The sequence below is a fragment of the Peromyscus californicus genome, unplaced genomic scaffold (genome assembly GCF_007827085.1).
Source record: "Peromyscus californicus insignis strain IS unplaced genomic scaffold, ASM782708v3 Scaffold_13__1_contigs__length_99412109, whole genome shotgun sequence".
In the NCBI taxonomy this organism is placed as follows: Eukaryota; Metazoa; Chordata; class Mammalia; order Rodentia; family Cricetidae; genus Peromyscus; species Peromyscus californicus.
In genome coordinates, this window is record NW_026294424.1 from 85,030,324 (window position 1) to 85,057,323 (window position 27,000).

General features: G+C 46.4%; 1 protein-coding gene and 1 long non-coding RNA gene across 2 annotated transcripts in view; one reads left to right on the forward strand and one right to left on the reverse strand.

Annotated features, from left to right (window-relative positions):
- Positions 1-22,867, reverse strand: part of Ppef2 (protein phosphatase with EF-hand domain 2) — a 27,987-nt gene extending 5,120 nt beyond the window's left edge. The window contains exons 1-12 of the mRNA XM_052735372.1: positions 22,545-22,867; positions 21,408-21,535; positions 21,217-21,274; positions 19,718-19,893; positions 18,370-18,484; positions 15,594-15,640; positions 14,076-14,242; positions 13,308-13,344; positions 13,075-13,224; positions 7,897-8,289; positions 5,092-5,277; positions 4,009-4,151 (exon numbers count right to left, since the gene is read on the reverse strand). Of these exons, the coding sequence (XP_052591332.1) occupies positions 4,009-4,151; positions 5,092-5,277; positions 7,897-8,289; positions 13,075-13,224; positions 13,308-13,344; positions 14,076-14,242; positions 15,594-15,640; positions 18,370-18,484; positions 19,718-19,893; positions 21,217-21,274; positions 21,408-21,535; positions 22,545-22,599 (1,655 nt within the window). The 5' untranslated portion in view covers positions 22,600-22,867. The remainder of the gene's footprint in view (positions 1-4,008; positions 4,152-5,091; positions 5,278-7,896; positions 8,290-13,074; positions 13,225-13,307; positions 13,345-14,075; positions 14,243-15,593; positions 15,641-18,369; positions 18,485-19,717; positions 19,894-21,216; positions 21,275-21,407; positions 21,536-22,544) is intronic.
- LOC128108604 (uncharacterized) lies at positions 5,193-17,959 on the forward strand. Its single transcript, XR_008217532.1, has 3 exons — positions 5,193-5,291; positions 11,273-11,451; positions 16,029-17,959. It is a non-coding gene; the product is annotated as an uncharacterized LOC128108604 (long non-coding RNA).
- Positions 22,868-27,000: the final 4,133 nt, after the last annotated feature.

Consider the following 27,000-nt stretch of genomic DNA (forward strand, 5'->3'; position numbering starts at 1 on the left):
GCCAACTTTCCATGGACCGTTTGCTGCCCTACTAAAGTGTCATGTCTCCCTCATATTTTATTATTATGTGAAGCAGAAAATGAGATTTACCTAAAAACACAAAAATCACTAATTCAGGTTTTTAAATTTTTTTTTGATGGGAAGGAGGGTGTTGGGACCAAGCTTTGCGCATGCTTAGCAAGTGTTGTAGTTACAAACTCTGGCCCTAACCCTATTTTCTCATTTTTATTGGATCAATCAAATAATTATGGGCATAGCACTGGGCCCAAAATAGATGTTCAATAAATATTTGTAATTGAAGGGACAAGAGATTAAAGAAAAAACCAGTGTACTTAATCTGTAATATCAAAGAGCCAGCCATTCTATAAATGATTAGCGAACCTTTCTTTTCAAGTGAAAACTATTTCTTAAAGCATTTTGTTAGGTTTGATAAAAATATTCATTGGCCAGGTGTAGTGGTACATGCCTATAATCCCAGAACTCTGGACGCACAGGCAGAAGGTTCAGGAGTTCAAGGTTAGTCTTGGCTACATAGCAAGTTCAAGGCCAGCCTGGATTACAAGAGACATTCTTACAAAAAAAAAAAAAGTTTTTTTTGTTTTTTGTTTTTTTTTAGAAGAGAAATGTTCATTGCAATAAGTTATTTAACTAGCAATCCATACGTGTGTTGCATTAACCCTTTGTGTGAGCTATCTAAAACTTGGTCCAGATTGCACAGGTGTATGAGCACACAGGCTTTGCCTAGAATTTTTTTGTTATATCAGGAGCTAATAGGACCCTAAAAAGAATCAGTTAGCGAAGTCATTGAAAAGATGTCCTTGCAAACAGTAGTAGTCTTTGACAGTTAAGCAGGGACCTGGGGTAGCAAAGCCTGGACCATCTTCTGGATGGATGAGGTTCTCTGTATCAACTGGAACTCTGCACATTGTGTGTGTGTGTGTGTGTGTGTGTGTGTGTGTGTGTGTGTGTGTGTGTGTGTGTGTCTGTGTGTTTGTGTCTGTGTGTGTTCATCACAACACTGCAGGTGACTGATGCTGTTGATAGCGACTTCTGGGGAAATTAGGCAAAGTACTTATTTAAAGCACTCAGTGTTTCCCATGAGTGGGATCTCTTTGATCTTCTTAGTAAAGCACACTTGGTCCCCCTGGGTGACTCCTTTTGTAGTGACAACAGCTAAGTCCTAAAAACTGTAGCCTTTCCGTACTGGGTCCATTTCCCTGGAGCAGCTGAGTACCCTGTGTGGAGCTCAGGGGCTGGGTTTTCATTTTGTTTTGTTTTGTTTTTTAATTAAGTTCCAAGGATGATTTGGATTCACGGGAGGATTGATTCTCTGTGGGCAGTCTACATTTTATGTCACATTTCTTTCTGAAAAAGGTTGGACTCAAAGTCAATGTTACATCGTTAATATTTTAAATCTCTACCCACTTGATTTATGCTAACTTTGTCTATTTTGATTTTTAATTTAGTTTGACTGAATAATTAAAGAAGACTGTTCGGTGAACTGAAACCGGGCCTCTCAGCAAGCACTCATTCACCCTGAAGCCCTCCTCTCCATGGGAGGCGATAATGAACAGTCTTTCAACCCAGAAACACTAGATCAAACCAGCAGGGCGCAGACTGCCTCCCTCACTTCGGACTAGCTGAGCTGAGCTCTGTTTCCTAGGGAATTCATCTATCAACACGAAATTGATAAAACGAAATAGGTACATTTCACAAACTCAGTGTGAGATGATGTATGTAAATTCTTTATAACTCTCAACATACAGTAAGTTCTCAACTAGGTTAGAACTCCAAATCTAGAACCAGTCAAATTCTATCCCACGCTTCCTTCCCAGAAAGGCTCACAGTTAACAAACCTGTGCTCTGGAATCTATTTGCCAAGTCCCACGGGTAAAGGACTTAGGGTAGCACAAATCCTTCCCGGGGAGCAGGAAATAGAACAACATTGACCGGACTCAGTGGCCTGATACCGGGATCTCAGCCAGAGGCACCTGTTGTCAGTGATGGGAGGGCAAAGAGATGAGAGGGTGTGGAGAAGCAGGCTGCTCTGCTTTGCTGGGACTTGTTCTCCAAAGGTTCATGTGCTGGGGACTTGGACCGAACTGTGGTGATGGGACTTTTAGAGGGTGGGGCTGAGAACAAGGTTCTTAGGTCATCTCACACACACACACACACACACACACACACACACACACACACCACACACACACCACACCATACACACACCACACACACACCACACACACACACACACACCACACCATACACACACCACACACACACCACACCACACACACACACACACAGTCATACACACACACCACACACACATACACCACACAAACACACCACACACACACCACACACACACATTCATGCACACACACCACACACACACACCACACCACACACACACATATACCACACACACACACCACACCACACGCACACTCACACACACCACACACACACCATACACACACACTCATACACACATACCACACACACCACACCACACACACACACACACTCATACATACACATCACACACACACCACACCACATACACTCATACACACATACACTCATACATACACATCACACACACACCACACCACATACACTCATACACATACACACTCATACACACACATCACACACACACCACACCACATACACTCATACACACATACACTCATACACACACACACACACACACCACACCACATACACTCATACACACACACACTCATACACACACATCACACACACACACCACACCACATACACTCATACACACACACACACACACACACGAGATGAAGGCACTTCTCCTGGGACTCTTGACTGAGTTCTGTGAGAGAGCTATTAAAATAGAAGGAACCTAAGGCTCCTCCTTTGTCTGCTTCCCACCTCAAGCTGTGATCTTTCTCTGATGAGATGCCATCTGCAGTTAGGTCCTCGCCAAGGACAGACCAAGGGGCTGCCCAATTTTACTCTTCCAGCCTCCAAAACTATATGCTAAGTAAGCTCCTTTTCTTTGTAAGTACCTCGCATCAGATATTTCCTTACGATAACAGACAACAGAAGTGGGCAGGTGTGGGCTTGGCGGCCTGTATTCTCAGCTCTTGGGAGGTGGAGGCAGAAGGAACAGAAAGTGGAGGTCATCCTCACCTGTGTGTGAGGTTGAGGCCAGCCTGGACTACAGGAGAGCCTGTCTCACAGCAGAAAAAAGAAAGAAGCAAAGAAAGAAAGAAAGAAAGAAAGAAAGAGAGAGAGAGAGAGAGAGAGAGAGAGAGAGAGAAGGAAGGAAGGAAGGAAGGAAGAGAAAGAAAGAAAGAAAGAAAGAAAGAAAGAAAGAAAGAAAGAAAGAAAGAAAGAAAAAGAAAGAGAGGGAGGGAGAGAGGGAGGGAGGGAGAGAGGGAGGGAGGGAGAAAGAGAGAGAGAAAGAAAGAAAAGAAACCAGTACTGGGCACAACCCTTTAATCCCAGTGCTTAGGAGGCAGAGGCAGGTGGATCTCTATGAGTTCAAAGCCGTGCTGGTCTACAGAGCGAGTTCCTGGCCAGTTAAGGCTGCACATAAGGCTACACAGTGAGACCCTGTCTCATAAAGAAAAAGAAACTGAGGAACCACAAAAACAACAACAGAGAGAACAAGACAGGGATCTGGTGCGACGTCTATTCTAGATTTTAATACGAATGTAGCTAAATTCTGACTGTTCTGGAGAATTTGAATAAATGCAATGGCATCTAATGTTTCTAAGCACTAAATTTCTCCCTCCCTCCCTCTCTCCCTCTCTCTTTCTCTCTCTCTTGTTTTGTTTTCAAGACAGGGTTTCTCTGTGTAACAGACCTGGCTGTCCTGAAACTCACTTTGTAGACCAGGCTGGCCTCAAACTCACAGAGATCCACCTGCCTCTGTCTCTCAACTGCTGGGATTAAATGCGTGCACCACCACCACTGCTCAGAAAAAATGTTTTTCTGATAACCACTCATTAAAAAGCTTGCCTTTGCCTCATGGTTAGCCTGTGTGTCGTCTTGTTAGCTTGATACTGCACAATATGCGGAGTCAGGGCTGGTCCCAATTTAACATAGGCACCCCGGTTACTGCCAACTTCATAGTAGTTGGAGGCAGAGAAGATGGTTAACACCTGTATCAAAACAGAGGACACACAAAATTTATGCACACTGAAGAATCTTCATCTTCAATCCATTGGCCAACTCACATCGGGGCTGCTGCTCACACTCATCTACGGATCTCCCTCCCTCCCTTCTCTCCACCTTTCCTCCTCCTCCTCCTCCTCCTCCTCCTCCTCCTCCTCCTCCTCCTCCTCCACCCCTCTCTCTGTCCTCAATGCTGTTAGAGAATTGTGACTTAAGTTGTAGACACTCAAACTGATTGGAGATCCATAACATGATTTCACTTTTCTATCCTAAGTAAAATCAGCAGACGTTGTTTTAAGCAAAGGGGTAATACACCTTTTTTGGCTCATCTTGGAAGCAGGCTGGGTCTCATGAACTGGGGCAGTCGTGTGTAGCAAGCAAATTAGTTCTAAAGCTAGTGAGCTGCCCCAATGCAGCAAGGGACACATAAGACCCTTTTTGATTGATGGACACAGGGAGCCAGTGCTCCCCCAGACACATCTTTACCTCCAAGTCACATGGTTTGCGGTCAATTGCCTCAAACATCCCTTCAAGGCACTGGATTTAGCACTGTCCAGGTAGATCTTGTGTATTTGGGTATCTCCAAATGCAATAACATGGGGCTCACTGGCCAGCCAGTCTAGATGAATTGGGGAGTTCCAGACTCAGTGAGAGACCTGCCTCAACAAACGCGGTGGAGGAGAACTGAAGATACCCAATGTTGACTTCCCGCGCGCGTACACACACACACACACACACACACACACACACACACACGCACGCACGCACGCACGCACGCACACACACGCACACACACGCACACAGTACCTAGCTGCCTTGGGCAAGTAGGTAACACACCCTAGGTACAGTTGGGCGTCAGCTCCTGGGAGGAAAACTTTGAACCACTTCTGCGTCACAAATGTGAACTGCTGCAGAGGCTCAGCCCACCTTGCGCTTGTGGCAGAATTCATAGCCTTCGGGTTTGCATTCATGCGAACGAATCAGGAACTGCAGCTTGTATTTCTCCAGCAAATTTTCTGTCACATCAGGCCCGAAGTAACAGCCTCCTCCTCGGACAGTGTTGGCCTTGCAGCCCTCCTGAGCCATGGGATCACTCCACAGAATATCTACAACCTAGGAAGACCAAGGTACATATCCACTCAGTCATTCACAGGAAAAACAGAAAGAGGTGGAGGAAGAGGGTGGGGAGCAGGAAGCCGAGGAGGGAGGGAGAGAAGGAAAAAATAGGAGGAAATGAATAAATTTCTATGCAATTAATATTTGTCACGTTTATATTTTGAAGTTTTATTTGGCCAAGGAGGCCAGAGAGGGTGTTGGGTTCCCTGGAACTGGAGTTATAGATGGTTTTGAGATACCCTATGTATGCTGGGAATCAAATCCAGGGTCCTCTGGAAGAGTGACCAGTGATCTTAGTCACTGAGCCATCTCTCCAGTCCCATGTTTATATTTTGGATGCTGAGGCTGCCTTTAAAAAGATTTGTCACATCTTTTTGCTGTTTGTTTTTGTTTGTTTGTTTGTTTGTTTGGAGACAGGGTCTTGCTAAGCAGCCATGGCTGTCCTTGAACCCACAGTGATTCTTTTACTTCAGCCTCCCAAGTGCTTCAGATGTCTTTGTTTGTTTGTTTGGAGACATGGTCTTGTGTAGCCCAGGCTGGCTGAGAATGATTCTGAACAGCTGATCCTCCTGCCTCTACTTCCCAAGGATAGGGATCGCAGGCAGGCAGCTTAGAAGTGTTTTGTTTCACGAATGAGTGTACACACCTATTGACTGGTAAGTACATACCCGTTTTCTTGAAGGTAAATCTTATGTAGAAGGTCAGCATGTAGAAGAGGTAGCATTACTCGGGGAACAGCTGGGCATAAGGGCTACTGTGCTACCCCTGGTCAGAGTCTGCATCCCAGGCCCTTGCACCCTGGCTCCAAAGTGAAGGCAGAGCTCCTAAAAATGGCCGACAGTCTCCCCTGGGGAGTTCACAGCCCCTAGCTGTGGTCCTGGAGCAGCTCAAACAATGTTTTGCTTTTTAAAGTATTTTAAGGATTTTGACGCAAAGCCGCAGAAGATCTGAGAAGTCTTTCCAGCAGCTCAGGTTCCCCGCTCCTGCTCACACTCAGAGAAGCGTTTTCCATTGCCAGTCTTATCCAATGCAGATGTGGATTTGGAGCAAAGACATGTAATACTTTCTGCATGTACTTTTCAGGAAAAATGCATTTGACTTATAAGTATCTGCACACGATTGGGTCACGTGTTGCAGAAGGAAAGACTTCCATTTTAAGTTTCAAGTGTAAGCTGGTGTTGAAGCCCAGATCAATAACTCTGGGAGAGTGTGGCGTCTGTTCCTCACCCTCCTTTGTCCAGCCAGTGGCTGCTTCTGCTCACTTTAGCTTTCAAAAGATTCTGAATTCTTTTCTTTATTGGATGAACTTTATGAAACTGCCACTTTTGTAGATGACAAATGATGACACCATCAAGTTTTCATAGCTCTGTAACTGCCCAAGACCACCAACATCATCTCCAACCTGGTCACCAGGTGTGCTGATAAGTTTATGTCACATGACACAAGCTTGAGTCATCTGAGAAGAGGGAACCTCAGCTCAGAAAATGCCTCCCTGAGACTGGCCTATAGGCAAGTCTGTGGGGTACTGTCTTGATTAATAATTCATATGCCAGACCCATTCCACCGGGAATGTTACCACCCCTGGGCAGGTAGACCTGGGGTACATAAGAAAACAGCCTGAGCATTCCATGGGGAGCATGCCAGTAAGCAGCACTCCTCCACGGCCTCTTCATCAGCTCCTACCTCCAGATTCCTGCCCTGTTTGAGGGCCTGCCCCGAATTTCCTCAGTGATGGACCATGATGTGAAAGTGTAAGCAAAATAAACCCTTTTTTCCCAAGTTATTCTTGGTCATGGTGCTTAATCACAGCAATAGAAACCCTAACTAAACAGCAGCCAGGTATGGTGGTGCATGCTTTTAATTCCAGCGCTTGGGAGTCAGAGGCAGGTGGATCTCTGAGTTTGAGGACAGCCTGGCACATAGTGAGTTCCAAGACAGTCAGGGCTACAGAGAGAAACCCCCATCTCAAAAAAGAAAAACAAAACCAAAAACCTAACTGAGACACCAGGCTAGCCCTTCCAGGGGCCTCCCTGACATAGCCTTGCCCCTGTAAATGTCTCTTTCCCCTGTTTTCCCGGGTCTCCCATTTTGGCAAGCGATGGGCCACACTGTGCAGTGCGTGCTCCTTATCTGCCTATTTGTTTTCATCTGTCCTGACAGAATGATTGTGTTTGGGGTAGCCATGAGTCCTACTAGCCACACTTTTCCAGACTCCCTTGCAGCTAGGGATGGCCAAATGACAGAGTTCTAGAGAGCTGGGGAAGCCCATACTTTCCTAAAAACAGGGCAGAAGCTACTGGCTAGTTCTTTTGGTCTTGTGCTGAAGTGGCCAGCTTCCTCCATAAAATTAACATGGAAAAGAATCCACTGAGTGGTACCTAACCTGCATCCCCAGGTGATGCCAAATCCTGGAACAGGTATTCTTGGGCAACAGCCTCTCCCCACTCATTACAAAACATTAACATGAGTTTTTAGACAAAAACTAATGTCCTGGAGTTTTAAAATTCTTGATAGAAAGAGGGACCTTGGTAAACCTCCTTCATTTATACAGTAGTTTTGATCTGTTGGTCTCCCAGACCGCAGACATTCTGAGAGGCAGCAGCGAGCCACACCTACCTGCTTCCACTCTTCGGGAGTGGGGTCCAGGACCCCACCCGCATCAGCATCACAGTGGGTGTCGGGGGCCAAGGGCAAGGGCTCCCCCTTCTCTCTGACCCCTGGGAAGCCGGCTTGCTCCCGGCACCGCTCCAGCTCCAGGTCCACCGAGTGCCGTCCCTGCCGGGACTGCCCTTTGTGGTCAACCGAGCCGCAGGGAATGCTGCAGGACCGGCAGGCTTTGTGGGTCTTAAAGCCAGAGCCCGGGTGAAAAGGCGAAGAGGGGAGAGAGCGGCTTTGAGGAAGAAACCACGGAGTAGGTCTCTGTTCAGAGCTTGTCTGGCTGACTTTTCTCTTCTGCTCCTCCCGATTCTCACTTTCCTTTCTCATTTTGCATCTCAAGGTAGAAACAATCTAGACATGTTCAAAAATAAATAGATAAATAAATATACACACACACACACACACACACACACACACACACACACACACACACTTGCAGGAATGAAATGCTAAGTCCTTTCAGACTACGGCTCCGGCATCCAGGTCCTAAACCTTGGAGTCCACAAACCATGCTGCTCTGTGCAGTTTTCCTGGGCTGAGACAAGCCAGATCCCGAGAGCAACCCTCAGAACTTCGAACAGCAATCCCATACGGCCACCACATTCAAACACGTGATTGGCAGGCTTATATCTTTTTTTGTTGCATTTCATGTTTAAATTATTCATATTTAACATATTTTTGCAAAACACATAGTGACATTTTGTGTCTCCAAAGGAAAACTGTGCGCTATGTGAGTCACCCCTGTGTGTAGCGCACCCCCGCTGTCCATCCACCCATCCATCATGTAGCCTAGGTTTTCTGGTGGACAGTCACAGCATTACCATTAAGGAACCCTTCTTTTGCTTAAAAATACCCGCAAATGGAACAGTAGCAATACAGAGTCAGGACCAGGGCATAAAACATGGACGGGCAAGATCCTGCCTCTGACATAGAGCACACAGAGAAAAACAAACAAAAATCTCTTCTGTGCGGGGTTTGGCGCCATCTGCTGGAAATGCTGTGATTCTACCTGCCGCAGAAGGAGGCCGTCACCGACTCAGTCATCGTGGTGCTGGGACCGAGTCGAAAAAGAAATAGAATGCAGTTCTCGGGAAGGACAGGGGTCTGACACGGAACTGCGTGGCAATATATACAAAGACAAACATCCCTGGAGCCGAGGGCTACCAGGAAGGCTGAGGAGGCAAAGAACTCTGTGAGTGTATGTGCACAGAATGGGGGGTCCCCCTCCCTCCCCGCGCAAATAGATGCAAAAAAAAAAAAAAGACCCATCCCAGGGTGGACTGGCTTAGGACAAGAGCAAAGAAAAGTCCTGGAGAGGGCCAGCAGGATGAATGTGGCCTGAAAAGAATCCACACTGCGTGGAGGCAATGAGGCTGTACAGACATTGGACAGGTGCTACACGATTGATCCTTTCCTAACAACAGAGAGAGAGAGAGAGAGAGAGAGAGAGAGAGAGAGAGAGAGAGAGAGAGAGAGAGAATGGGGTGGGGGGTGGGGGGGGGTGTTGAGATCATCTGGATCCTAGTCAGCCCCTTCTCCCTGCATTCTCACAGCAAAAGTCAGTCACCACTGACACCCCGTCACCTCTCGGGAAACTTTAAGGATTCCATCACCCGCCCCCAGAAGTGTCTCTAACTTTGATTCTTAGGGAAACTTCGGGTTCCAGTGTTTTGAGCGTTTCCAGTGGGTGAGGTGAGGTACTACTCCTCACAATTTTCATAAGTCAACCCACGTTCTCACCAGCTCTATGGGAGCATCATCATTTACGATAGCCAAGGAAACTGAGACACAGAGAAACCGAGACTCTTCCTGCACCCAATCCAGTTAGTCTGACTGGAGCCCTCCCACCCCCCAGGTGCTCCCCAGGTGGTACAAACCGCTGCACCAGCCCCGCCACAGAACTTGACCAACTAAATGTTCGGAAGTTAACATGTGCTAAGCCATGAAAATAAACTGTTCCTTTGACTCTTTCCAAAGTTCCTCCCACTTCTGTGTTTTCACGGCTACATACCGTTCTCCCCATGAGCTAACTGGTTCTTCTGCGGCTTGCTGTCTCTACCTCCAGATGGAAACACAGCTGAACAGAAGGTCTGGACTCAAAGTTTGTGAAATACCAAGCTTAAAAAAGACAGGTGCCAGGCAACATGCAGATTTAACAAGGGAAACACGAAGAACTGATTGATAGGTTCTAGGGCCCTTCACTCTCAAGAGTATAAGGGGGAGGGACATGGAGAAAGAGGTGATGGGTGAGAGGACCAACTAAAGCTAAGGATGGGGGCTGGAGAGATGGATCAACGTTTGCCGTTCTTTCAGGGGCCCCAGCTTCAATTCCCAGCACACCACATGGTAGTTCAGTCATCTGAAACTCCAGTTTCAGGGGTCCAGTGCCCTCACCCTACATCTGCAAGCATATTCATGGTGCACATACATACATGCAGGCAAAACACTCAAAAAAAAATCTTATTTTAAAAATGAAATGTGGCCGGGCAGTGGTGGCGCACGCCTTTAATCCCAGCACTCGGAAGGCAGAGCCAGGTGGATCTCTGTGAGTTCGAGGCCAGCCTGGACTACAGAGTGAGTCCCAGGAAAGGCACAACACTACACAGAGAAACCCTGTCTCGAAAAACCAAAAAAAAAAAAAAAAAAAAAGAAATGTGAAGGCTGAAGAACTGGCCCAGCAGTTAAGAATTAACAGCACTTGCTGCTCACGTTTGGCCTGGAGTTCAGTTCCCAGCACCCACGTCAGGCACCTCACGACCACAGGTAACTCCAGTTCCAGGGGATCCAGCGCCATCCTCTGGCCGGCACAGGCTCTCACACTGCCATAAAAGTCTTTAAGGAAACCAGCATTTGCTAAAGAATGTATCTTTTTCATCTTCGAACACTGAGTTTGGGGACACAGGGATGTGTAACTTGTCCCTTGGCCACCAAATCCCAAGAAGCCATACCCAAACCTGATAGGTAGAACCTGAGTGCAGAAACCTTGGACTCTGAGGCAATGTAAGCACTCAATGAGCCCCATGTAGCTCTGTGCCGTGAGCCTGGTTCTGTGTGTTGAGGAAGGGTGTGCGTGCGTAAAAGTTTAGGAGGCCAGCAGGACAAACTAAGTCAGTGTTGCGGCCCTAACTTAGGCCTGTTTTTAATTTCTGTCTCCCTAGTCTTCAGTAAGGGTCATGTACTCTGGGATAAAGAGTGTGTTCGCAAACTTCCCTTTCAGGTAAACACAGCCATTTGACTAGGTTCTTGTCAATTAGATCAGAAGAGAATGCTGGGGGCCACGGGGTGTCCATAAAAGAAAAGAGCTGTCTTTCTTCTGTTCTTTTTAATTGGCTAGGATGTGATCACGATGACTGGAAGGAACTCAAGCAGCCATCTTGGATCATGATGCACTGTGGCAGATCAGCAAGAATTCCAAGTTCCTAAGACTGCAGCGATGTTGCTACAGACCTTCGTTTACACAAGAGATCAATATTTAACAGAGACCTTTGGACCTTTCTGTCACCTCAGCCAAAGGTAAGCATCGTTTTATAAGGCATGTGTAACATATTTACATTTAATCTTCCCAGTGCCAACAATACAATTTATTCGTATCCCCATTATACAAGTTAAATCTAAGGTCATGTTAAGTTAGCTTGTCCAAGGCCACAAATTCTAAGCAGAAGAACCAGGATTTTTATCCCTTTCTGCCTCACTTCTCAAGCCAGGCTTTGCCTACTCAGGCAACTCTTTCTTTTTTTAAAAAATAATTTATTTAACTTTATTTTATGTGTGTTGGTATGAAGGTGTCAGATCCCCTGGAACTGGAGTTAGGGACAGTCGTGAGCTGATATGTGGGTGCTGGGAATTGAACCCCGGGTCCTCTGGGAGAGCAGCCAGTGCTCTTAACCACTGAGCCATCTCTCCAGCCCCCACTTTCTTACTTGAACATCTTTGTGGCAAAGACTATCATTCCTCCCAGATCTCTCTCACGGTTTTTTCTCACAGGATATAAACTGCAACTTTCTTGCTGAGCAGATGGCCAACCATAAAATACTTTGTTTCCAGCTTCTCTGCAAGGGTAGGGGTCCCATGTAACCACGGTCTGATGAGGGGGATGAAAGTGGAAACCCTGCAAGTTCTGGCTTGTTTTGGAAGGGGCAAAGCCTCTGTATTACACACACACACACACACACACACACACACACACACACACACACACACACCTGCAAACCACCCCCCTCCCCCCGCCTGCCCCCTTGTCCGGGAGGACATGGCAGTATGTTTTCTTGGCAATACAGATCTCCAGGATGATTCTCTAGACAGTGACACGGAACAAAGTTTGCCATGTCACCTGATACCTGAAAATTCCAAGACTCAAAGCCAGTCCTGACTCTCAAACTGTGTGCTGTGGTGTACATCCACAGCCACCAGAGACATTCAGAGTCAAGGCAGCGACTTCTGTAACGAGTTCCATGTTGTTGGAACGGTCAGGAAAGCGCCACAGAGAATGTTTTAGCAGCAGTGGCCATGGGACAGTTGGAGGGTAGATGCCTGACATACCATGAAAAGTTCAAGAGTCTATTATGAGAAGAATACAAAGCCTTTGTTTTCCAGGCCTCTGTTTCTAAAGTGGAATGGACACTAGGAAGCTATTGTTCATCGGCTATAATCCACTCCGTGCCACACCCTCTACCTCCACTGCCGGCACACAGAGCTGTTGTAGGCTCCTGAAGGGCAGGCAGGCTCTGGATCATTTTCATATCTCCATGGTATTGTCCTTGCACGTGGCAAGCAAGCATCCTCCCTGCCCATGCTAGGTGCTGAATACACCCGGGTTGAATTTAGTTAGATGATTCAGATATGAATCATTTGGGGATATAAATTATTTGGGGAATAGAGGCTCTTCAGGTGATGGTATTAAGGGACAGTTAATTAGAGTCATCTAAATCAAGGGTGGCAAACACACAGCACTGGCTGCCACTCCCCTGTTTTGTGTCCATGACAGACATTGCTAATGGATTACAGCACACTTGCTCCCTGTCAACCCTCAGCCCTTTCTCCACATTCTCACCAGTTACCATGCAAGCTGACATTTATTTTACATTGACAGTGTGACTAGACAGAACGTGAGATTTGTATCAGCTCATGAATCAGTACCTTGTGCCTGTCTAGTTTAGCCAGAAGTTCCAAGTCAGTCCTGTCTGAGACTCCGCCATGAAGAACCAGGACTTTCTCATCAACCAGTGTGGCCAGCGGAAGCCAGCAGAAGACATCTTGGAGTGTCCTTAGGATTTTCTTCCCATGAATCTGAGAAATGATACCGACAAAATATTCAGCGTCACAGAGCTCAGTCTGAGGGAAAAGAAAGTTTGGCTTGGAAAGGGGCACACCTTGTATTTATCCATCACTTCCTTGGTGAAGCCGTATCTGGACACAGAGGCAAAGCACACAGGAAGATGCATTTAGTGACAGAAGTCATGGCGTGATCACATTTTATAAAAATGTTTATTCTATTTTTGTGCCCTTAGAATACATAAAAAAAAGAGAGATAGAAATCATCATCAAGAAGTTTACAATTTTGCCATTATTTCTGGGTAGAGAAATTATGTTATTTAAATTCTATTCCTTTTGTTTATCTAGATTTACTACTTTCTCTGAGTGAATCCTTATTGTTTACAAGTTAAAATACTAATATGTTAAAAATATAATGTTCTTATTACAATAGTAAAAAAACATGGAATTTTTTAAAAAAGTGTTTTAAAATATTATATACTGTGTGTTCTTTTAGAAATTAGAAAACCTTTTTTCCTGGTAATTGAACCCAGGGCCTGTGCATGCTAGACAAGTGCTCCATCACTGAGCTACAACCTTAGCCCTAGGAAAACTATGTTTAAAAGGCGTCTAAAGTAAGGACTGTAGAGAAGGAACTTTTTTTTTTTTTTTTTTTTTTTGTTTTTCGAGACAGGGTTTCTTTGTGTAGCTTTGCGCCTCTCCTGGAACTCACTTGGTAGCCCAGGCTGGCCTCGAACTCACAGAGATCCGCCTGGCTCTGCCTCCCGAGTGCTGGGATTAAAGGCGTGCGCCACCACCGCCCGGCGAGAAGGAACTTTTTGCAACTGAAAGCAAGCACCCAACAGCCAGCGTGTCTGGGCCTGTACCGTAAGTTCACGAGGTGGTCCTCATGGTTTCCTCTGTTAAGATGGAACTCTTTGGGGTAAACCAACATGAAGGCAAACAGCACCATCAGGACCTCGACTGAGTCCCTGCCCCGATCCACGAAGTCACCGTTGAACACGTACGCCCTCTCTGGCGATGGTAGACCGTTCTTCCATCCGAAGATGAGTCCAAGAAGAGGCAGACAGAGGAGGAGGAGGGGAAGAGAACATTACGTTAAAGGCAGCTGCGACAGACGTAGCCGATCCCATGATCTGTGGGTTCCTCCACATGGCAACACCAGCCAAAAGGGAAATGTTTTCCGTTGTGTTATGTTTCCTTTCTAAAGAGGCTGAGGATAGGAGACGCCCATCAAACTGACATTTGATGCACAGACACAGCATTGCCATGTAGTGTGAACCAAAGGATACCGGTCTTGTGACATGGAAGCCACTTTTAAGTTTCAGGTACATAATGACTATAACAAAAATAGTCATAATGACTGCCATGGATTCATAAGGATTAAATAAGATAATATCAGGCTGAGCATGCCAGCCTGTAATCCCAGCACTTGAAAGGTGGAGGTAGGAAGAATCAGGAGTTCAAGGCCAACCTGGTCTATATGAGACCATATTTTAAAAAAACTAAAAAGAAAAAAAAAGATTATACATATTCTTTTTATTATATGTTATTTTTTATTATATATGATGATTTTGAAATACAGTAGATATACAAAGTAATATTGTACTAATAAAATATTGAATATGCATATTATTATGCATTTTATTTATAGCTAAAATGGATATAAAAAAACTTTGGTTGGTTCCATAGCAATCTTCTTTATTTGGAAAAATAGAAAATCAATCACTTAATAATGATTCCAAGTGCTTATCAATACAACATTTGGGTTTGCCTAAATTTTACAAAAAAAAAAACACACAAAAAACAAAACCCAGAACCAAAAGCAAAGCTGATTTTTATATCATGTCTTATACAGACACATACGTCATTTAAAATAATATTTTAAAAATCTAAGCGATTGGGGCTGGAGAGATGGCTCAGCAGTTAAAAGCACTGGCTGATCTCTTCCAGAGGACCCAGGTTTGATTCCCAACACCCACATGGAGGCTCACAACCATCTGTAACTCCAATTCCAGGGCATCTAGCACCCTCTTCTGGCCTCCTTGGGCACTGCATGCATGTGGTGTGCTGAAATACATGCAGGCAAAAAAAAAAAATAAATCTTTTTTTTTTTTTTGGTTTTTCGAGACAGGGTTTCTCTGTGTAGCTTTGCGCCTTTCCTGGGACTCACTTGGTAGCCCAGGCTGGCCTCGAACTCAGAGAGATCCACCTGGCTCTGCCTCCCGAGTGCTGGGATTAAAGGCCTGCGCCACCACCGCCCAGCTTTTTTTTTTTTTTTTTTTAAATACAGGCTATGTAAAGCATTTATGTAACTGAGGGCATATCTGAACTTTTAAATTAAGCCTCAGAGCAAGAAAGTAACTTAATTTGAATGTTCATACCTTATAAAATATAAAAATTAAGTCATCCAATTGGCCATGTAAATCTCCTAAGAGAGAAAAAGAATATTAGTTCATACTGACCCTTCTTTAACAAGAAAAATACTGTGCCTGGAAGTCCTGACCAAGTTAAGAAATCAACAGATACTAATCTGGGGACAACAATGGCTATCATTTCATCTCGCTGCACATGGACTTAGTAAAGCACATGATTCTCACAAACAGTAAATTATCCATGTTGTCACTGAAGCAAATATGGCAGAGAATAATCCAGGGTGGTAAGGGGTGAGAGCTGGGGACCTCACCCTACTTCAATAAGAAGCTGCCACTGTGCACTTTTGGGCCAGTGTTGGGAGATTGTTCAAGAGAAGTTACCAAGGCTATATGTAACAAGGAATCTCCTGTTCACATGTTGAAACAATGATTTTTAACTTTCAGAGGTTTGCAGGGTGAGCAAGACCTATCCGCTGGACCAGTTCACAACCCGTCGTGTGCATCTGTCTCGGCTGGAGTGTGGCTTTTGTCCTCATGGATGCTGCTGAGCAAATGGAGAAGCCTGGCTGCTGGGGTTCTCCACGGGAGACGTGTGTATGGATGGAAATAATAATGATATAAGCCTTGAAACTTGCTCGAGAACCGAGAAATAAAATGTCTGCTCACACAAAAGGCTGGGTGGTGCTGTGGGATGTTCTGTATGGCAAATATGTTGCTCTGATTGGTCAATAAATAAAACACTGATTGGCCATTGGCTAGGCAGGAAGTGTAGGCGGGACAAGGAGGAGAATAAAGCTGGCAAGTGGAAGGCTGAGTCAGAGAGACACTGCCAGCCGCCATGATGAGAAACAGCATGTGAAGATGCCGGTAAGCCACGAGCCATGTGGCAAGATATAGATGAATGGAAATGGATTAATTTAAGCTGCAAGAACAGTTAGCAAGAAGCCTGCTGTGGCCATACAGTTTTTAACCAATATAAGTCTCTGTGTTTACTTGGTTGGGTTTGAGTGGCTGTGGGACTGGCGGGTGAGAGAGATTTGTCCTGACTGTGGGCCAGGCAGGAAAACTCTAGCTACAAATGGCGTCCAACGTGGTGGCAAGAGTTTCCACCTAAAAACTGAGAAAAAAGATTCTAAAACGGAGCTAAAAACAGTTCCTGTCTCTCTCAAATGAGCGGCAGCTGCTGGTTTGAGCTACTTGAGGGTTCCTAGCGCATGCCCTATGGCGGGAATGAGGCCTCTGCAAGTGGCACATTAAGCTGCGTGTGGTAGATTTAGCCTTTGCTAGTACAAAACAAAAAAAAAGAGGTTTCTGGGCTACACACTGCTTGGATAAAAGCATAGACCCACGATAGCTCCCAGAGCTGGCGGTAAACCACGGCCATGTTGGGAAGCTGAGGTGGGCGGAGCCAGCAGCCACAGCTGCTGCAGCTTAAAGCAATAGATTCACAATAAGACAGATTCAGATGTAATAGTTTACAATGTGAGTAAAATATACATAGGCTTGAAAGAGACAAAAAAGGTGATATATACAGTTATAGAAACAAATACATAGTTTAAAAAAATAGTCTTTAAAGAGACAGTAAAATTAATATAAAAAATAAGCCACGTGAAGATGAATATTACACAGAGAATCTGGATTGTGTTCTCTTTGGGATTTTTAACTGCAGAAAAACGTTTGATCGTAAAAGATGTTGAGTTAAACCAATATGTGTATTTTGAAGATACCTTGACTTCAAAATTTGGATATAAGGACATGTTGCTTTGGAAAAGAGTCTCTGCTTTTGTTTCCACAGAAAGCAAGAGGCTATGGATTTGTTCCAGATTAAGATACATCAGGTTTGACCAGCCAAGACCCCCTGAAAGGTCTCTGATGACACCATGGCCCACATGATCCAACATCCAGAATGGTTTAAAGGCAACTGGCTCAGACGATACAGCCTCACGGACTACTCCATAATCCTAAAATTTTCTTTGTGTCCCCATAAGATACAGCGCCCCCCTCCAGCAGGAAGTAGTAAGAGAAGCTACGCCCAAATTCCCAAATTATATGTAATTTTACTTTGTTAAGGTTAAAACCTTCCTTTTTGAAAAAAAAAAAAGGGGGGGGGAAATGCTGTGGGATGTTCTGTATGGCAAATGTGTTGCTCTGATTGGTCAATAAATAAAACACTGATTGGCCATTGGCTAGGCAGGAAGTGTAGGCGGGGCAAGGAGGAGAATAAAGCTGGCAAGTGGAAGGCTGAGGCAGAGAGACACTGCCAGCCGCCACGATGAGAAACAGCATGTGAAGATGCCGGTAAGCCACGAGCCATGTGGCAAGGTATAGATTCATGGAAATGGATTAATTTAAGCTGTAAGAACAGTTAGCAAGAAGCCTGCTGTGGCCATACAGTTTGTAAGCAATATAAGTCTCTGTGTTTACTTGGTTGGGTCTGACGGCTGTGGGACTGTCAGGTGAGAGAGATTTGTCCTGACTATGGGTCAGGCAGGAAAACTTTAGCTACAGGGTGGGGTTTCTTAGTTTGTTCTTTGCTGTTGGTTGGTTATTGTGGTGATTTTATTCTCAGTATGGAAGGTGAACTCGGAGTCACTATGAATTGCTTCTCTGAACCATATTTCCTTTAAATAAGTGTGGGACAACTGTGTACATGGTCAGCTGAAGGAGAGATGCTTTGACCTGCTCTTCACACACCATCACGCTCCCTCCGACTCAGCTCCTTCTCCTGGCCCGCCTTTAGTGTTTTCTGGTTTGTGTCTAGCCAGGGAAGGTGGCTCCCACTTACCGCACACTGTGATCTCCTCGCTGTAACAGGTAGAGACCCGGTTGATGTTCGGCAGCTGGGCCAGGTGTTTCCTGGTCTCATACAAAAGATTCAAGACATAGCGAGCGTGGAGCTGCTACTGGGAAGAAGGAAGAGTCGGAACGAAAGGACACCGGTGGTCCCACTTTTGCCGGTGAATGCCCAGCCACCCCAGACCCCAGGAAACTATGGATCCTCTTCACTCAACTGTTTTAGTTTCTACTTTTCTTCCCTTCTGTGACATTGAGTCACCTCGTCTCTCCTGTCTAGTCTATAAAACTCTGCTTTGCCCTTAGGGAGCAGTGCATGTCCGCAGTAGCAAAGCATGAATTAACGTATACATTGATAGTGTGGACTGATCCTGCTGTTGCTTAGAAACAGCACCCCAACTCCTTCACGGCTTCCATCTTGTCAAAAAGCTGAAGGACTGAGGTCTAGGCACCTCTCAGAACTGAACCGCTTCTTACCAGTTCTGCACTGGCCATGGGGGTGTCAAACCAAGACAGGGTTTTGCTTGGACCTTTGTCTCCTGACAGGTCTCCCTGCTTCAGCCCTCACCCTGCACGCCAGTCTCAGCTCAGCAAGCACTATAATTTTATCATTACTCCAGAGAGGTTCTCACTGTGAATCCCTGACTGTCCTGGAACTCACGATCTAGACCCCAGCTGGCCTTGAACTCACAGAGATCAGCCTGCCTCAGCTTCCCAATTCTGAGATTAAAGGTGTGAGCCACCGAGCCCCACTACACAGTGACGATTTTGAAGAGCTGCGGGAAGGCCATTCCTGTGCTTCTGCCTCTGCGTCTCTCGTCGTCCCCCTGGATTCCTCCTTGCTAACCACAGTGGCCTTCCCGGGGTCCCGGAACAGTCCGCGGAGATCCTTCCTCAGGGTCTTTGCACTTGCAGCTCTGGCTAGAATACTCAGTTCCCAGATAGCTCAGGTGTATCCCTCACCACTCCGGACCTTTGCTCAGGTATCTCCTTCCCAGACTCTAAAACTGCCTCTTTGCTGGCCTCTCTTCCACAGCGCTCATCACTTTCTGACTCATTAGTTTAGTCCTCACTCACACACGGACTGATTAGTTTAGTCCTTGTCCTCCTACACCGCTGCTGCGTCAGCTGCATCCCCAGTCCCCGGATCAGCGTGAGCCTCCCGGAAGCCCTCACCAGCTGCCTGCAGGCTGAATGAAGGAAACCGCACAGGTTTCGATCTTAGAGACCCGGCTGATGGACCGCAGGAGCCTGGCTGTACTTCCGGGGCTGGTTTGCTCCGCCTTTACTCATGAATACAAATCGGTGGGGACCTGCACCGCACCCCAGCTTAAGCTTACTTGTCTCCGCCTGAAAGCTTCCACCAGGGCAGTGGCATGGTCGGGAAGAAGGGGGAAGGAGAGGTGTGGCCCTGTGTAGCTGTCGGGCACCTCTATGGATTCATAGTCACCGCCCTTCTCCGTCTCCACATCCTGGGCGAATCTCTCCTCGGTGAACATGCGGTTCAGGAAGTCCCCTAGTCCAGACACAGAGGGCAAAGGCAGGCCAGCTTAGGATCAGACCTCGTGGGGACTGTTAATGGGGTGGGACCGCGCCAGCCTGGCGCTGGCTCCAGCCCAGGATAGACAGGGATACCGGAGAGAGAGGAGTAAGGGGCACAGGAGGAAGGCTGTGTTTCTGTGTCAGTACAATCGTTAGTTGGTATCTAGTCTACATTTACTTTTTAAAAATCACCAGAAAACAGCGATGGAGAGATGATGACTCCCAGTTAGGAATGCTCGCTGCTCTTCCAAAAACCCTGAGTTAGATTCCCATCACTCTGGCATCTCACAAAGTCCTGTAACTCCAGCTCCAGGGGGATCTGGTGCCCTCTGCTGGCCCCCTCCGGCACCTGCACTCACGTGTGCTTACACACTTTTACATGTGATTTAAAATAAATCTATTTTTTTTTTAAATAAAAGGTTGGTCAGAGAAAGTCCAGAAATGGAGAGGCCTGTGAAGGCAGGAGGAAGGTCAGAACAAGGCCAAGGAGGAAAAGATTCTGGGCCATTCACTTTGTTCAGTGGGCACAGCAGGGGCTCAGACCATTCCCAGCACTGCAGCCTCCTCCAACTGCCAGCCTCTGAAGGTCCAGGCCAAGGGTTTCCCTCCTGGACTGCAGGGGACCATCATTGGCAGACCAGAAAGACTATGAAGGCAACCATCCCCCCCGACCCTTCTCTCCAGGAGGCCTTCAATTAGGGACTCCCAGGCTGACATTGCCCCAAGATTTTGGTGTCTGGAGGCTCATTTTTCATTATTTCCTAGGCCTCCCGAGTTGCTGGCTAGCAGTCTACTCTCCGTTTCCTGCATCTCTCTCCAGCCCCTCCATCCCGATCCACTTCCTCCCACCTCCAGTGTTTCCTGCCACTTAGAAAACCAACTTCTGGGGCTGGAGAGATGGCTCAGAGGTTAAGAGTACTGACTGCTCTTCCAGAGGTCCTGAGTTCAATTCCCAGCAACCACATGGTGGCTCACAACCACCTGTAATGAGATCTGGTGCCCTCTTCTGTCCTGCAGTCATACATGCTGTATACATAATAAATAAAGAAATCTTAAAAAAAAAATTCTAAAAAAAAAAGGAAGAAAAGAAAACCAACTCCTTGCACTTAAAATCTTGTCTCCAGGAATGTTTATAGGAGAGCCCAAGCGAAAAGTTTACTCTGTCGTTCATCTGCTGACCATCTCACTCAATCTTGACCTCTCTCCAGATTCCTCATCCCCTCTCTGTGTAACCCCACCCACATTGAACCTGTGATATTCAGACAGAAGACCATGTTACATGACAACTCATACTCACTCTCGTGGTGGCTACTGGGCGTGAAGTGATCCACAAGGTAGCTAAAGAAATCATGGAGCTGTGGAAAAACCAGACAAGGATAGCTTTAAAAACAAGGGAAAGAGAATCCAGAATCAGCTGAACCTTCAAGCACCAGGCCAGCCGCCGGGGCTGGCAGGCAGTTCCCCCTCCCTGCTGGCATCCTCACGAACCTTGACCTGGTCTTGCTGTCCAGCATACTCTATAGACTGGAAGATGTTCCAGGTACATCGCCGCCTCATCTCCAGGCGGGCCATGTAGCGCCGGTACCATCTCTGGATCAGGGCCGCTGCCTTGAAGGCTGTAACCCAGATAAAGAGACAAGCCTGTGAGTAGGGACCCCCAGAGATGGAGCAGGAAGCAGGGGAGGGTGGTGTGCAGACCCTGCCCCATTGTATAGATGGGGACAAGATGGTGGGGGCAGCACTACCCAGACAGCCAGAGCCACATAGTGAGTCCCTGTCAATAATAACAATAATAATAATAATAATAATAATAATAATAATAATAATAATAATTTGTTTTGTTAGGTATTTGGTCACATCCATGCAAAAGTAGCTAATACGGATGACAATAGTAGCTCTATAAATTCATTTCTTTCTATTTTCTCTTCAATCCTTTCTTCACAGAAGCCAGGGATGTTTTGAAGAGGTAAAAATATTATTATAGAATTCCTTATTTTGAATTCTTTCGTCCTTCATGCCTTTGGAATAAAGTTTAGTCCTACAGAAGGCTGGACATGGTGGTACATACCCCCAATACCAGCCCCTGGGAGGCAGAGGCAAGAGAATTGTGGCAAGTTGGAGACCAACATGGTCTATAACAAGTTGCTGGCAGCCAGGGCTACACAGTGAATCTCTACTTTAAAAGACCCCAAATAAACAAACAAAATCCTGCAAGATTAGGACTGCTCTATGTTCTGCCAACCTCAACAGCTCCACCCCCTTTAATTCTCCACGTCTTCACTTTAGACCGTTCCGTTCCATGAATGGGCATCAGTTTTTCCTCCCCACTGACCCTGGTACAGGGTGGACCCTCTACACAGCATTTTCATTCCCGTTTGCCCAACATCATTTCATCCACTCGTGTACAGTCTGGATAAACTCTGACAACAGGAGCTGCTGGGAACATTTTAATTCTATCAGCTCAGATGGTCTGCTGAGCACGCTGGCGGTCGGTCACTGCCAAGGAGCCAGCGATTTCCAAGAGGGGGCTTGAGGACAAGTCAATGCTTCCGTCCTGAGGAGTTCCACCCCACACAGCGTGGGCTCTGCTCACCAAGGCTAGCTTTGAAGGAGAGAAGCACTTACCTTTCTCAGCATTCTGAAAAGCAAAGTGGTGCTGGCTGGAGGAGCTGCTTCCCATGGTTGAGGTCCAGAGCTCCTGCAGCACACAGACAGCAGATCCGGAGAAGAGAGGCGTTTGCTGACAGACGGAAAGGGCGCTGTCAGGGGGAGATTGACACAAAGTGTCAGTTCAGATGGAATAAACTGTCTGTGAACCCCATGGGAGCACCCCCCTCCTCTCCAGGCTCGGTACACGGGCGTTTGTTTATCCCGTGAGAATTCCGTTTGTTATCCCTTCTTCCTCCTGTTTTCACTCTCTACTGGCTTTTCCTCCATGGTCTAGAAACATGCGGGTGGCTTTTGAGGTTTCAAAAATGCTTTTCATGATCTCCACCATCTTTAAACTGCTACAAACCACTCCTCTCCTCTCACCCACACGAGCAAATGGCACGTTTTCTTCTTAGATTCTGGTTTGTTTGGTTTTTTGAGACGCAATTTCTCTGTGTAGCCCTGACTGTCCTGGAACTCACTAGATAGACCAGGCTGTCCTGGAATTCAGTATGTAGACCAAGCTGTCCTGGAACTCACTATGTAGACCAGGCTGGTCTCAAACTCACTATGTAGACCAGGCTGTCCTGGAACTCACAGGGATCCCCCTGCCCCTACCTCCTGAGTGCTGAGATTAAAGGTGTGCCCCACCACCTCCCAGCAATACTATTGTTTTATAGCACTGAGATATACCAGACAAATGCTCTTCCACTGAACCATATCCTTTTATTTTTTTTTGTTTTGTTTTGTTTTGAGACAGGATCTCATGTAGTCCAGGCTAACCTCAAACTCACTGTGTAGCTGAGGATGACCTTGAACTTCTGACTGTGCTGTCCTTGCCGTCTGCGTGCTGGGTGAGCGGCATGCACCAATGACGCCTGTTTATGTGGTGCTGGGCCTCATGCATGCTAGTCCAGCCCCTGCCAACTGAGCTACATCCTAACTCTTCACGTTCATTTTGAGATGTTAACTCTTCAGGCTGGACTCAAACTTGTGACCCTCTTGTCTCAGTCTCCCGAATAGCTGGGATTACAGGTCTGTGCCACCCATGCCTGGCTCTTAAAACTACCATTGTTGCCGGGAGGCAGAGCCAGGCGGATCTCTGTGAGTTTGAGGCCAGCCTGGTCTACAGAGTGAGACCCAGGACAGGCACCAAAACTACACAGAGAAACCCTGTCTCGAAAAAACAAAAAAATAAAAACAAACAATCAAACAAACAAAAAACTACCATTGTCATCCTCACTGATCAAAACTTTTCACAATGATTAAAGCACACAGTAGAAGATGAGATGTTGGAACTAAAATCCATACCATGTGTGCACACACCCAGGCATGCACACACCCAAGCATGCATGAACGAGCTTGAGAGAGAGACTAGAGAGGAGAAAGCAAACACAAGAGAGTCCACATCGGAGACCCCAAGGCACAGAACTGTAATCCAGATGGGACTTGCCGAGACAGATGGCTTTGCTGTTCTGGTGAGGTACTAACAGCAAAGGTAAACTTATTGGAGACGTCATTGTGACACTGCTCCAGTGTGAAAAGTAATAGCTCTCATGGGCCAATAAGCAAGGGTGAACACCATGTGTCCTCCATCGGGTGGCGCATCTAAGTGTAACTGATCGTGTCTCCATGGATAAAAGGGTGTTTGTCCCACATAGCACGTGGAAGGGGAGAGGGGTCCCAGCTATCACGAGTGTTACAGGGGTGCATGCATCCCTGCATGGAGCTCCAGGGTTATTGTAACTCCATTACAGGGGTGTCATTGGGTGACTAAGGTTATACACACAAGGAGTGGTTTGCAAAGCTTTACGGTCATGAAAAGCACCGAGTAATTGTTTCCTTAAATGACAACCTCAGAGGTATAGAACTGCGCACAGTGGTGTATACCTGTAATCCCAGCACTCAGGAAGACCACAAGTTTGAGGCTAGCCTGGCCTACACAGTGGAGCCCTGTCTTAGAAAAAACAAAAACTCCTGTCATATGCATCTCCACAAAATAAAAAGTGCTTTAGTAATTCCCATACAGAATCAACAAATATGTTATGGCATAATAAAAACAGTGGCGTACTATTGGACACGACAAAGAGCAAGGCGAGCGTGTGTGCAGCGCTCTGAAAATGTCCCCAAGATGAGGCACATGAAGAAAAGCCAACTGCAGAACTGTATGCCCAGTGTGCTCTCACCTGCACGAAACAGTCCAAGCGTGTAAAGACCAGAGTGTACACACTGCTCTTCCACTGAAGAGTGGGCCTGGGTGAGAGCATTCCCCTGCCTCCAACCCCCAATTCCCTCTCTTCTCTCCTTTCTTCCTCCTCCTCTTCCTTCTTTGTTTCTTGACAGACAGGTCTTGACCTGTGTCCCTGGGCTAACCTGGAGTATAGTCCTCCTTCCTCAGCCTTCTGAGCGCTGGGATTACAGGCATGCGCGACCACACACAGTTTGAGACCTGCACTTTGTCTGTGTCCACTCCATCTTAAATGGACCCGGTTGGATCTGACCTCAAAGGCTAAGCAGAACTGAGCCTCGTTGCTAATAGGAGGATTCTCAGTTTTAACTTCTAGGGGTTTTGTTTTTGTTTTTAAATAATCTTTATCACTGAGATCAATAAATGCTATATTTTCACAATTTTTACATGAAAAGAAAAAAATAAGAAGGAACTGTAACTAGATTAGTTATTACATATGGGTCCTCAAGAGAAAGTGAAGTCATCTAGAAGTCACTAAAAAAATAAACAGAAAGGGAAAATAGAAGGATTTTCAGGAAAAACATCTCAAGAGTGAAAACCGCAGGCCAGGGAGATGGTTCTGTGGGTGAAGTTCTCAGTGCAGGGACACGAGGGACCTGAGCTGGGATCACAAGGACTCGTGTAAAAAGCCAGGTGTGCCGGGGCTTGCCTCTTACTCCAGGGCCAAGAGTGGAGACTGGAGGATGGTGGGGCTTACCACCTGCAGCTTACCACAACGGGAGCGCTGGGTTCAGAGAGAAATGTCTCAGAAATATAAGGTGAGAACGACTGTAGAGATTGTAGAAGACAATGGATGCCTACCTGTGGTCTCCACCACACGCACACTCAGATGTGTGCGCACACACACACACACACACACACACACACACACACACGCCTGGAAAATGAGGTTGAAGGAGCTTCACATAACTGAGCTGGTTCCCTATGGCAGTGACTGACAGCTGCCACACCCGAGGTTCCCTGTGACCCATCTTCACAAGTCCCTGTGACTTCCACACTCTGCCACTCTGTGAGAAAGTTTCCCTGCCCCTCTAGAACTTGACTTAGCCAGTCAAGTCAGCCAGGCCTCATCATTTTCTTTTTAATCTAGGCGCTGCTCTGCTCACTGAGTCTAATAAGTGGAAGAAATTTGGTTGTCGGGGCCTGAAATCCAGAAAACACAAGGGTAGCCCCTCCAGCTCCTTGTGAACTGATGACGGAACAGAGGTTTTCTAACTGACCGACCTGCATTCCCAAACAGAACTGAGGCAGGAGAGAAAGACAGAAAATGGTAGCGACGTGGAAAGGGGAGCTGATGGCAGGTGACAGGAAAACTGCCTGTGGTCCTGGGGCCTGCCGTGGGGACGTCAGGAAACTTCAAGCATCTTTGGTGAAGTCACGGTTGCTTGGTGAGGCAGTCCGTACTTTCCACAGACATCTCACCCAAAGGTGTTGGAGGCCACAGGTAAGCTAGGCTTACTTAGGGCTGGAATGACACATGAATTCCTACCTAGGTCAAGTGTAAATAAACTGCTTATATAAGAACAAAGGGACATAGGAGCTTGAACACACCCGCTCTTTCCTAACCCTGAACAATGCCTCTTACAGATCCACCTTACAGCTTTGTCTACTAAGGAAAATGCTTTCGTTTGTGGGTCTTGTTACAAGCTATACTCTTTGAGCAGTGTTGAAAATAGTGTGAGTGTGTGTGTGTGTGTGTGTGTGTGTGTGTTGGGGGACTGGAGAGACATCTCAGTGGTTTAGAGCACTTGTTGCTCTTTCAGTGGACCAGGGTTCAATTCCCAGCACCTACATGGCAGCTCACAACCGTTTACAACTCCAGTTTCAGGGGATCCAATACCCTTTTCTGACATTCAGGAGCACTAGGTATGTACATGGTGCACATACATACACGTAGGCAAAATGTTTATACACACAAAATAAAGTAAATTTAAAGTATTTAAAAAAAATAAGTGTATGTGCACATGTGTGTTTCTGCTGGGTGGGTGGTATTCTTAGCAAGCTTTAGAGCTGTAACTTGAAAACCATTAAGATCCACTATAAACTCACTGTAAAGACACCTGAATTTGACTCTCATCCAGAAGTCCACAGTCACGCATGGGTGTGTCTCACTGCCTCCCTGAGTGCCTCGCTATTAACCCCGGTGCTCAATGTCTATGTTAGAGATGTACTTCACTTACTCTC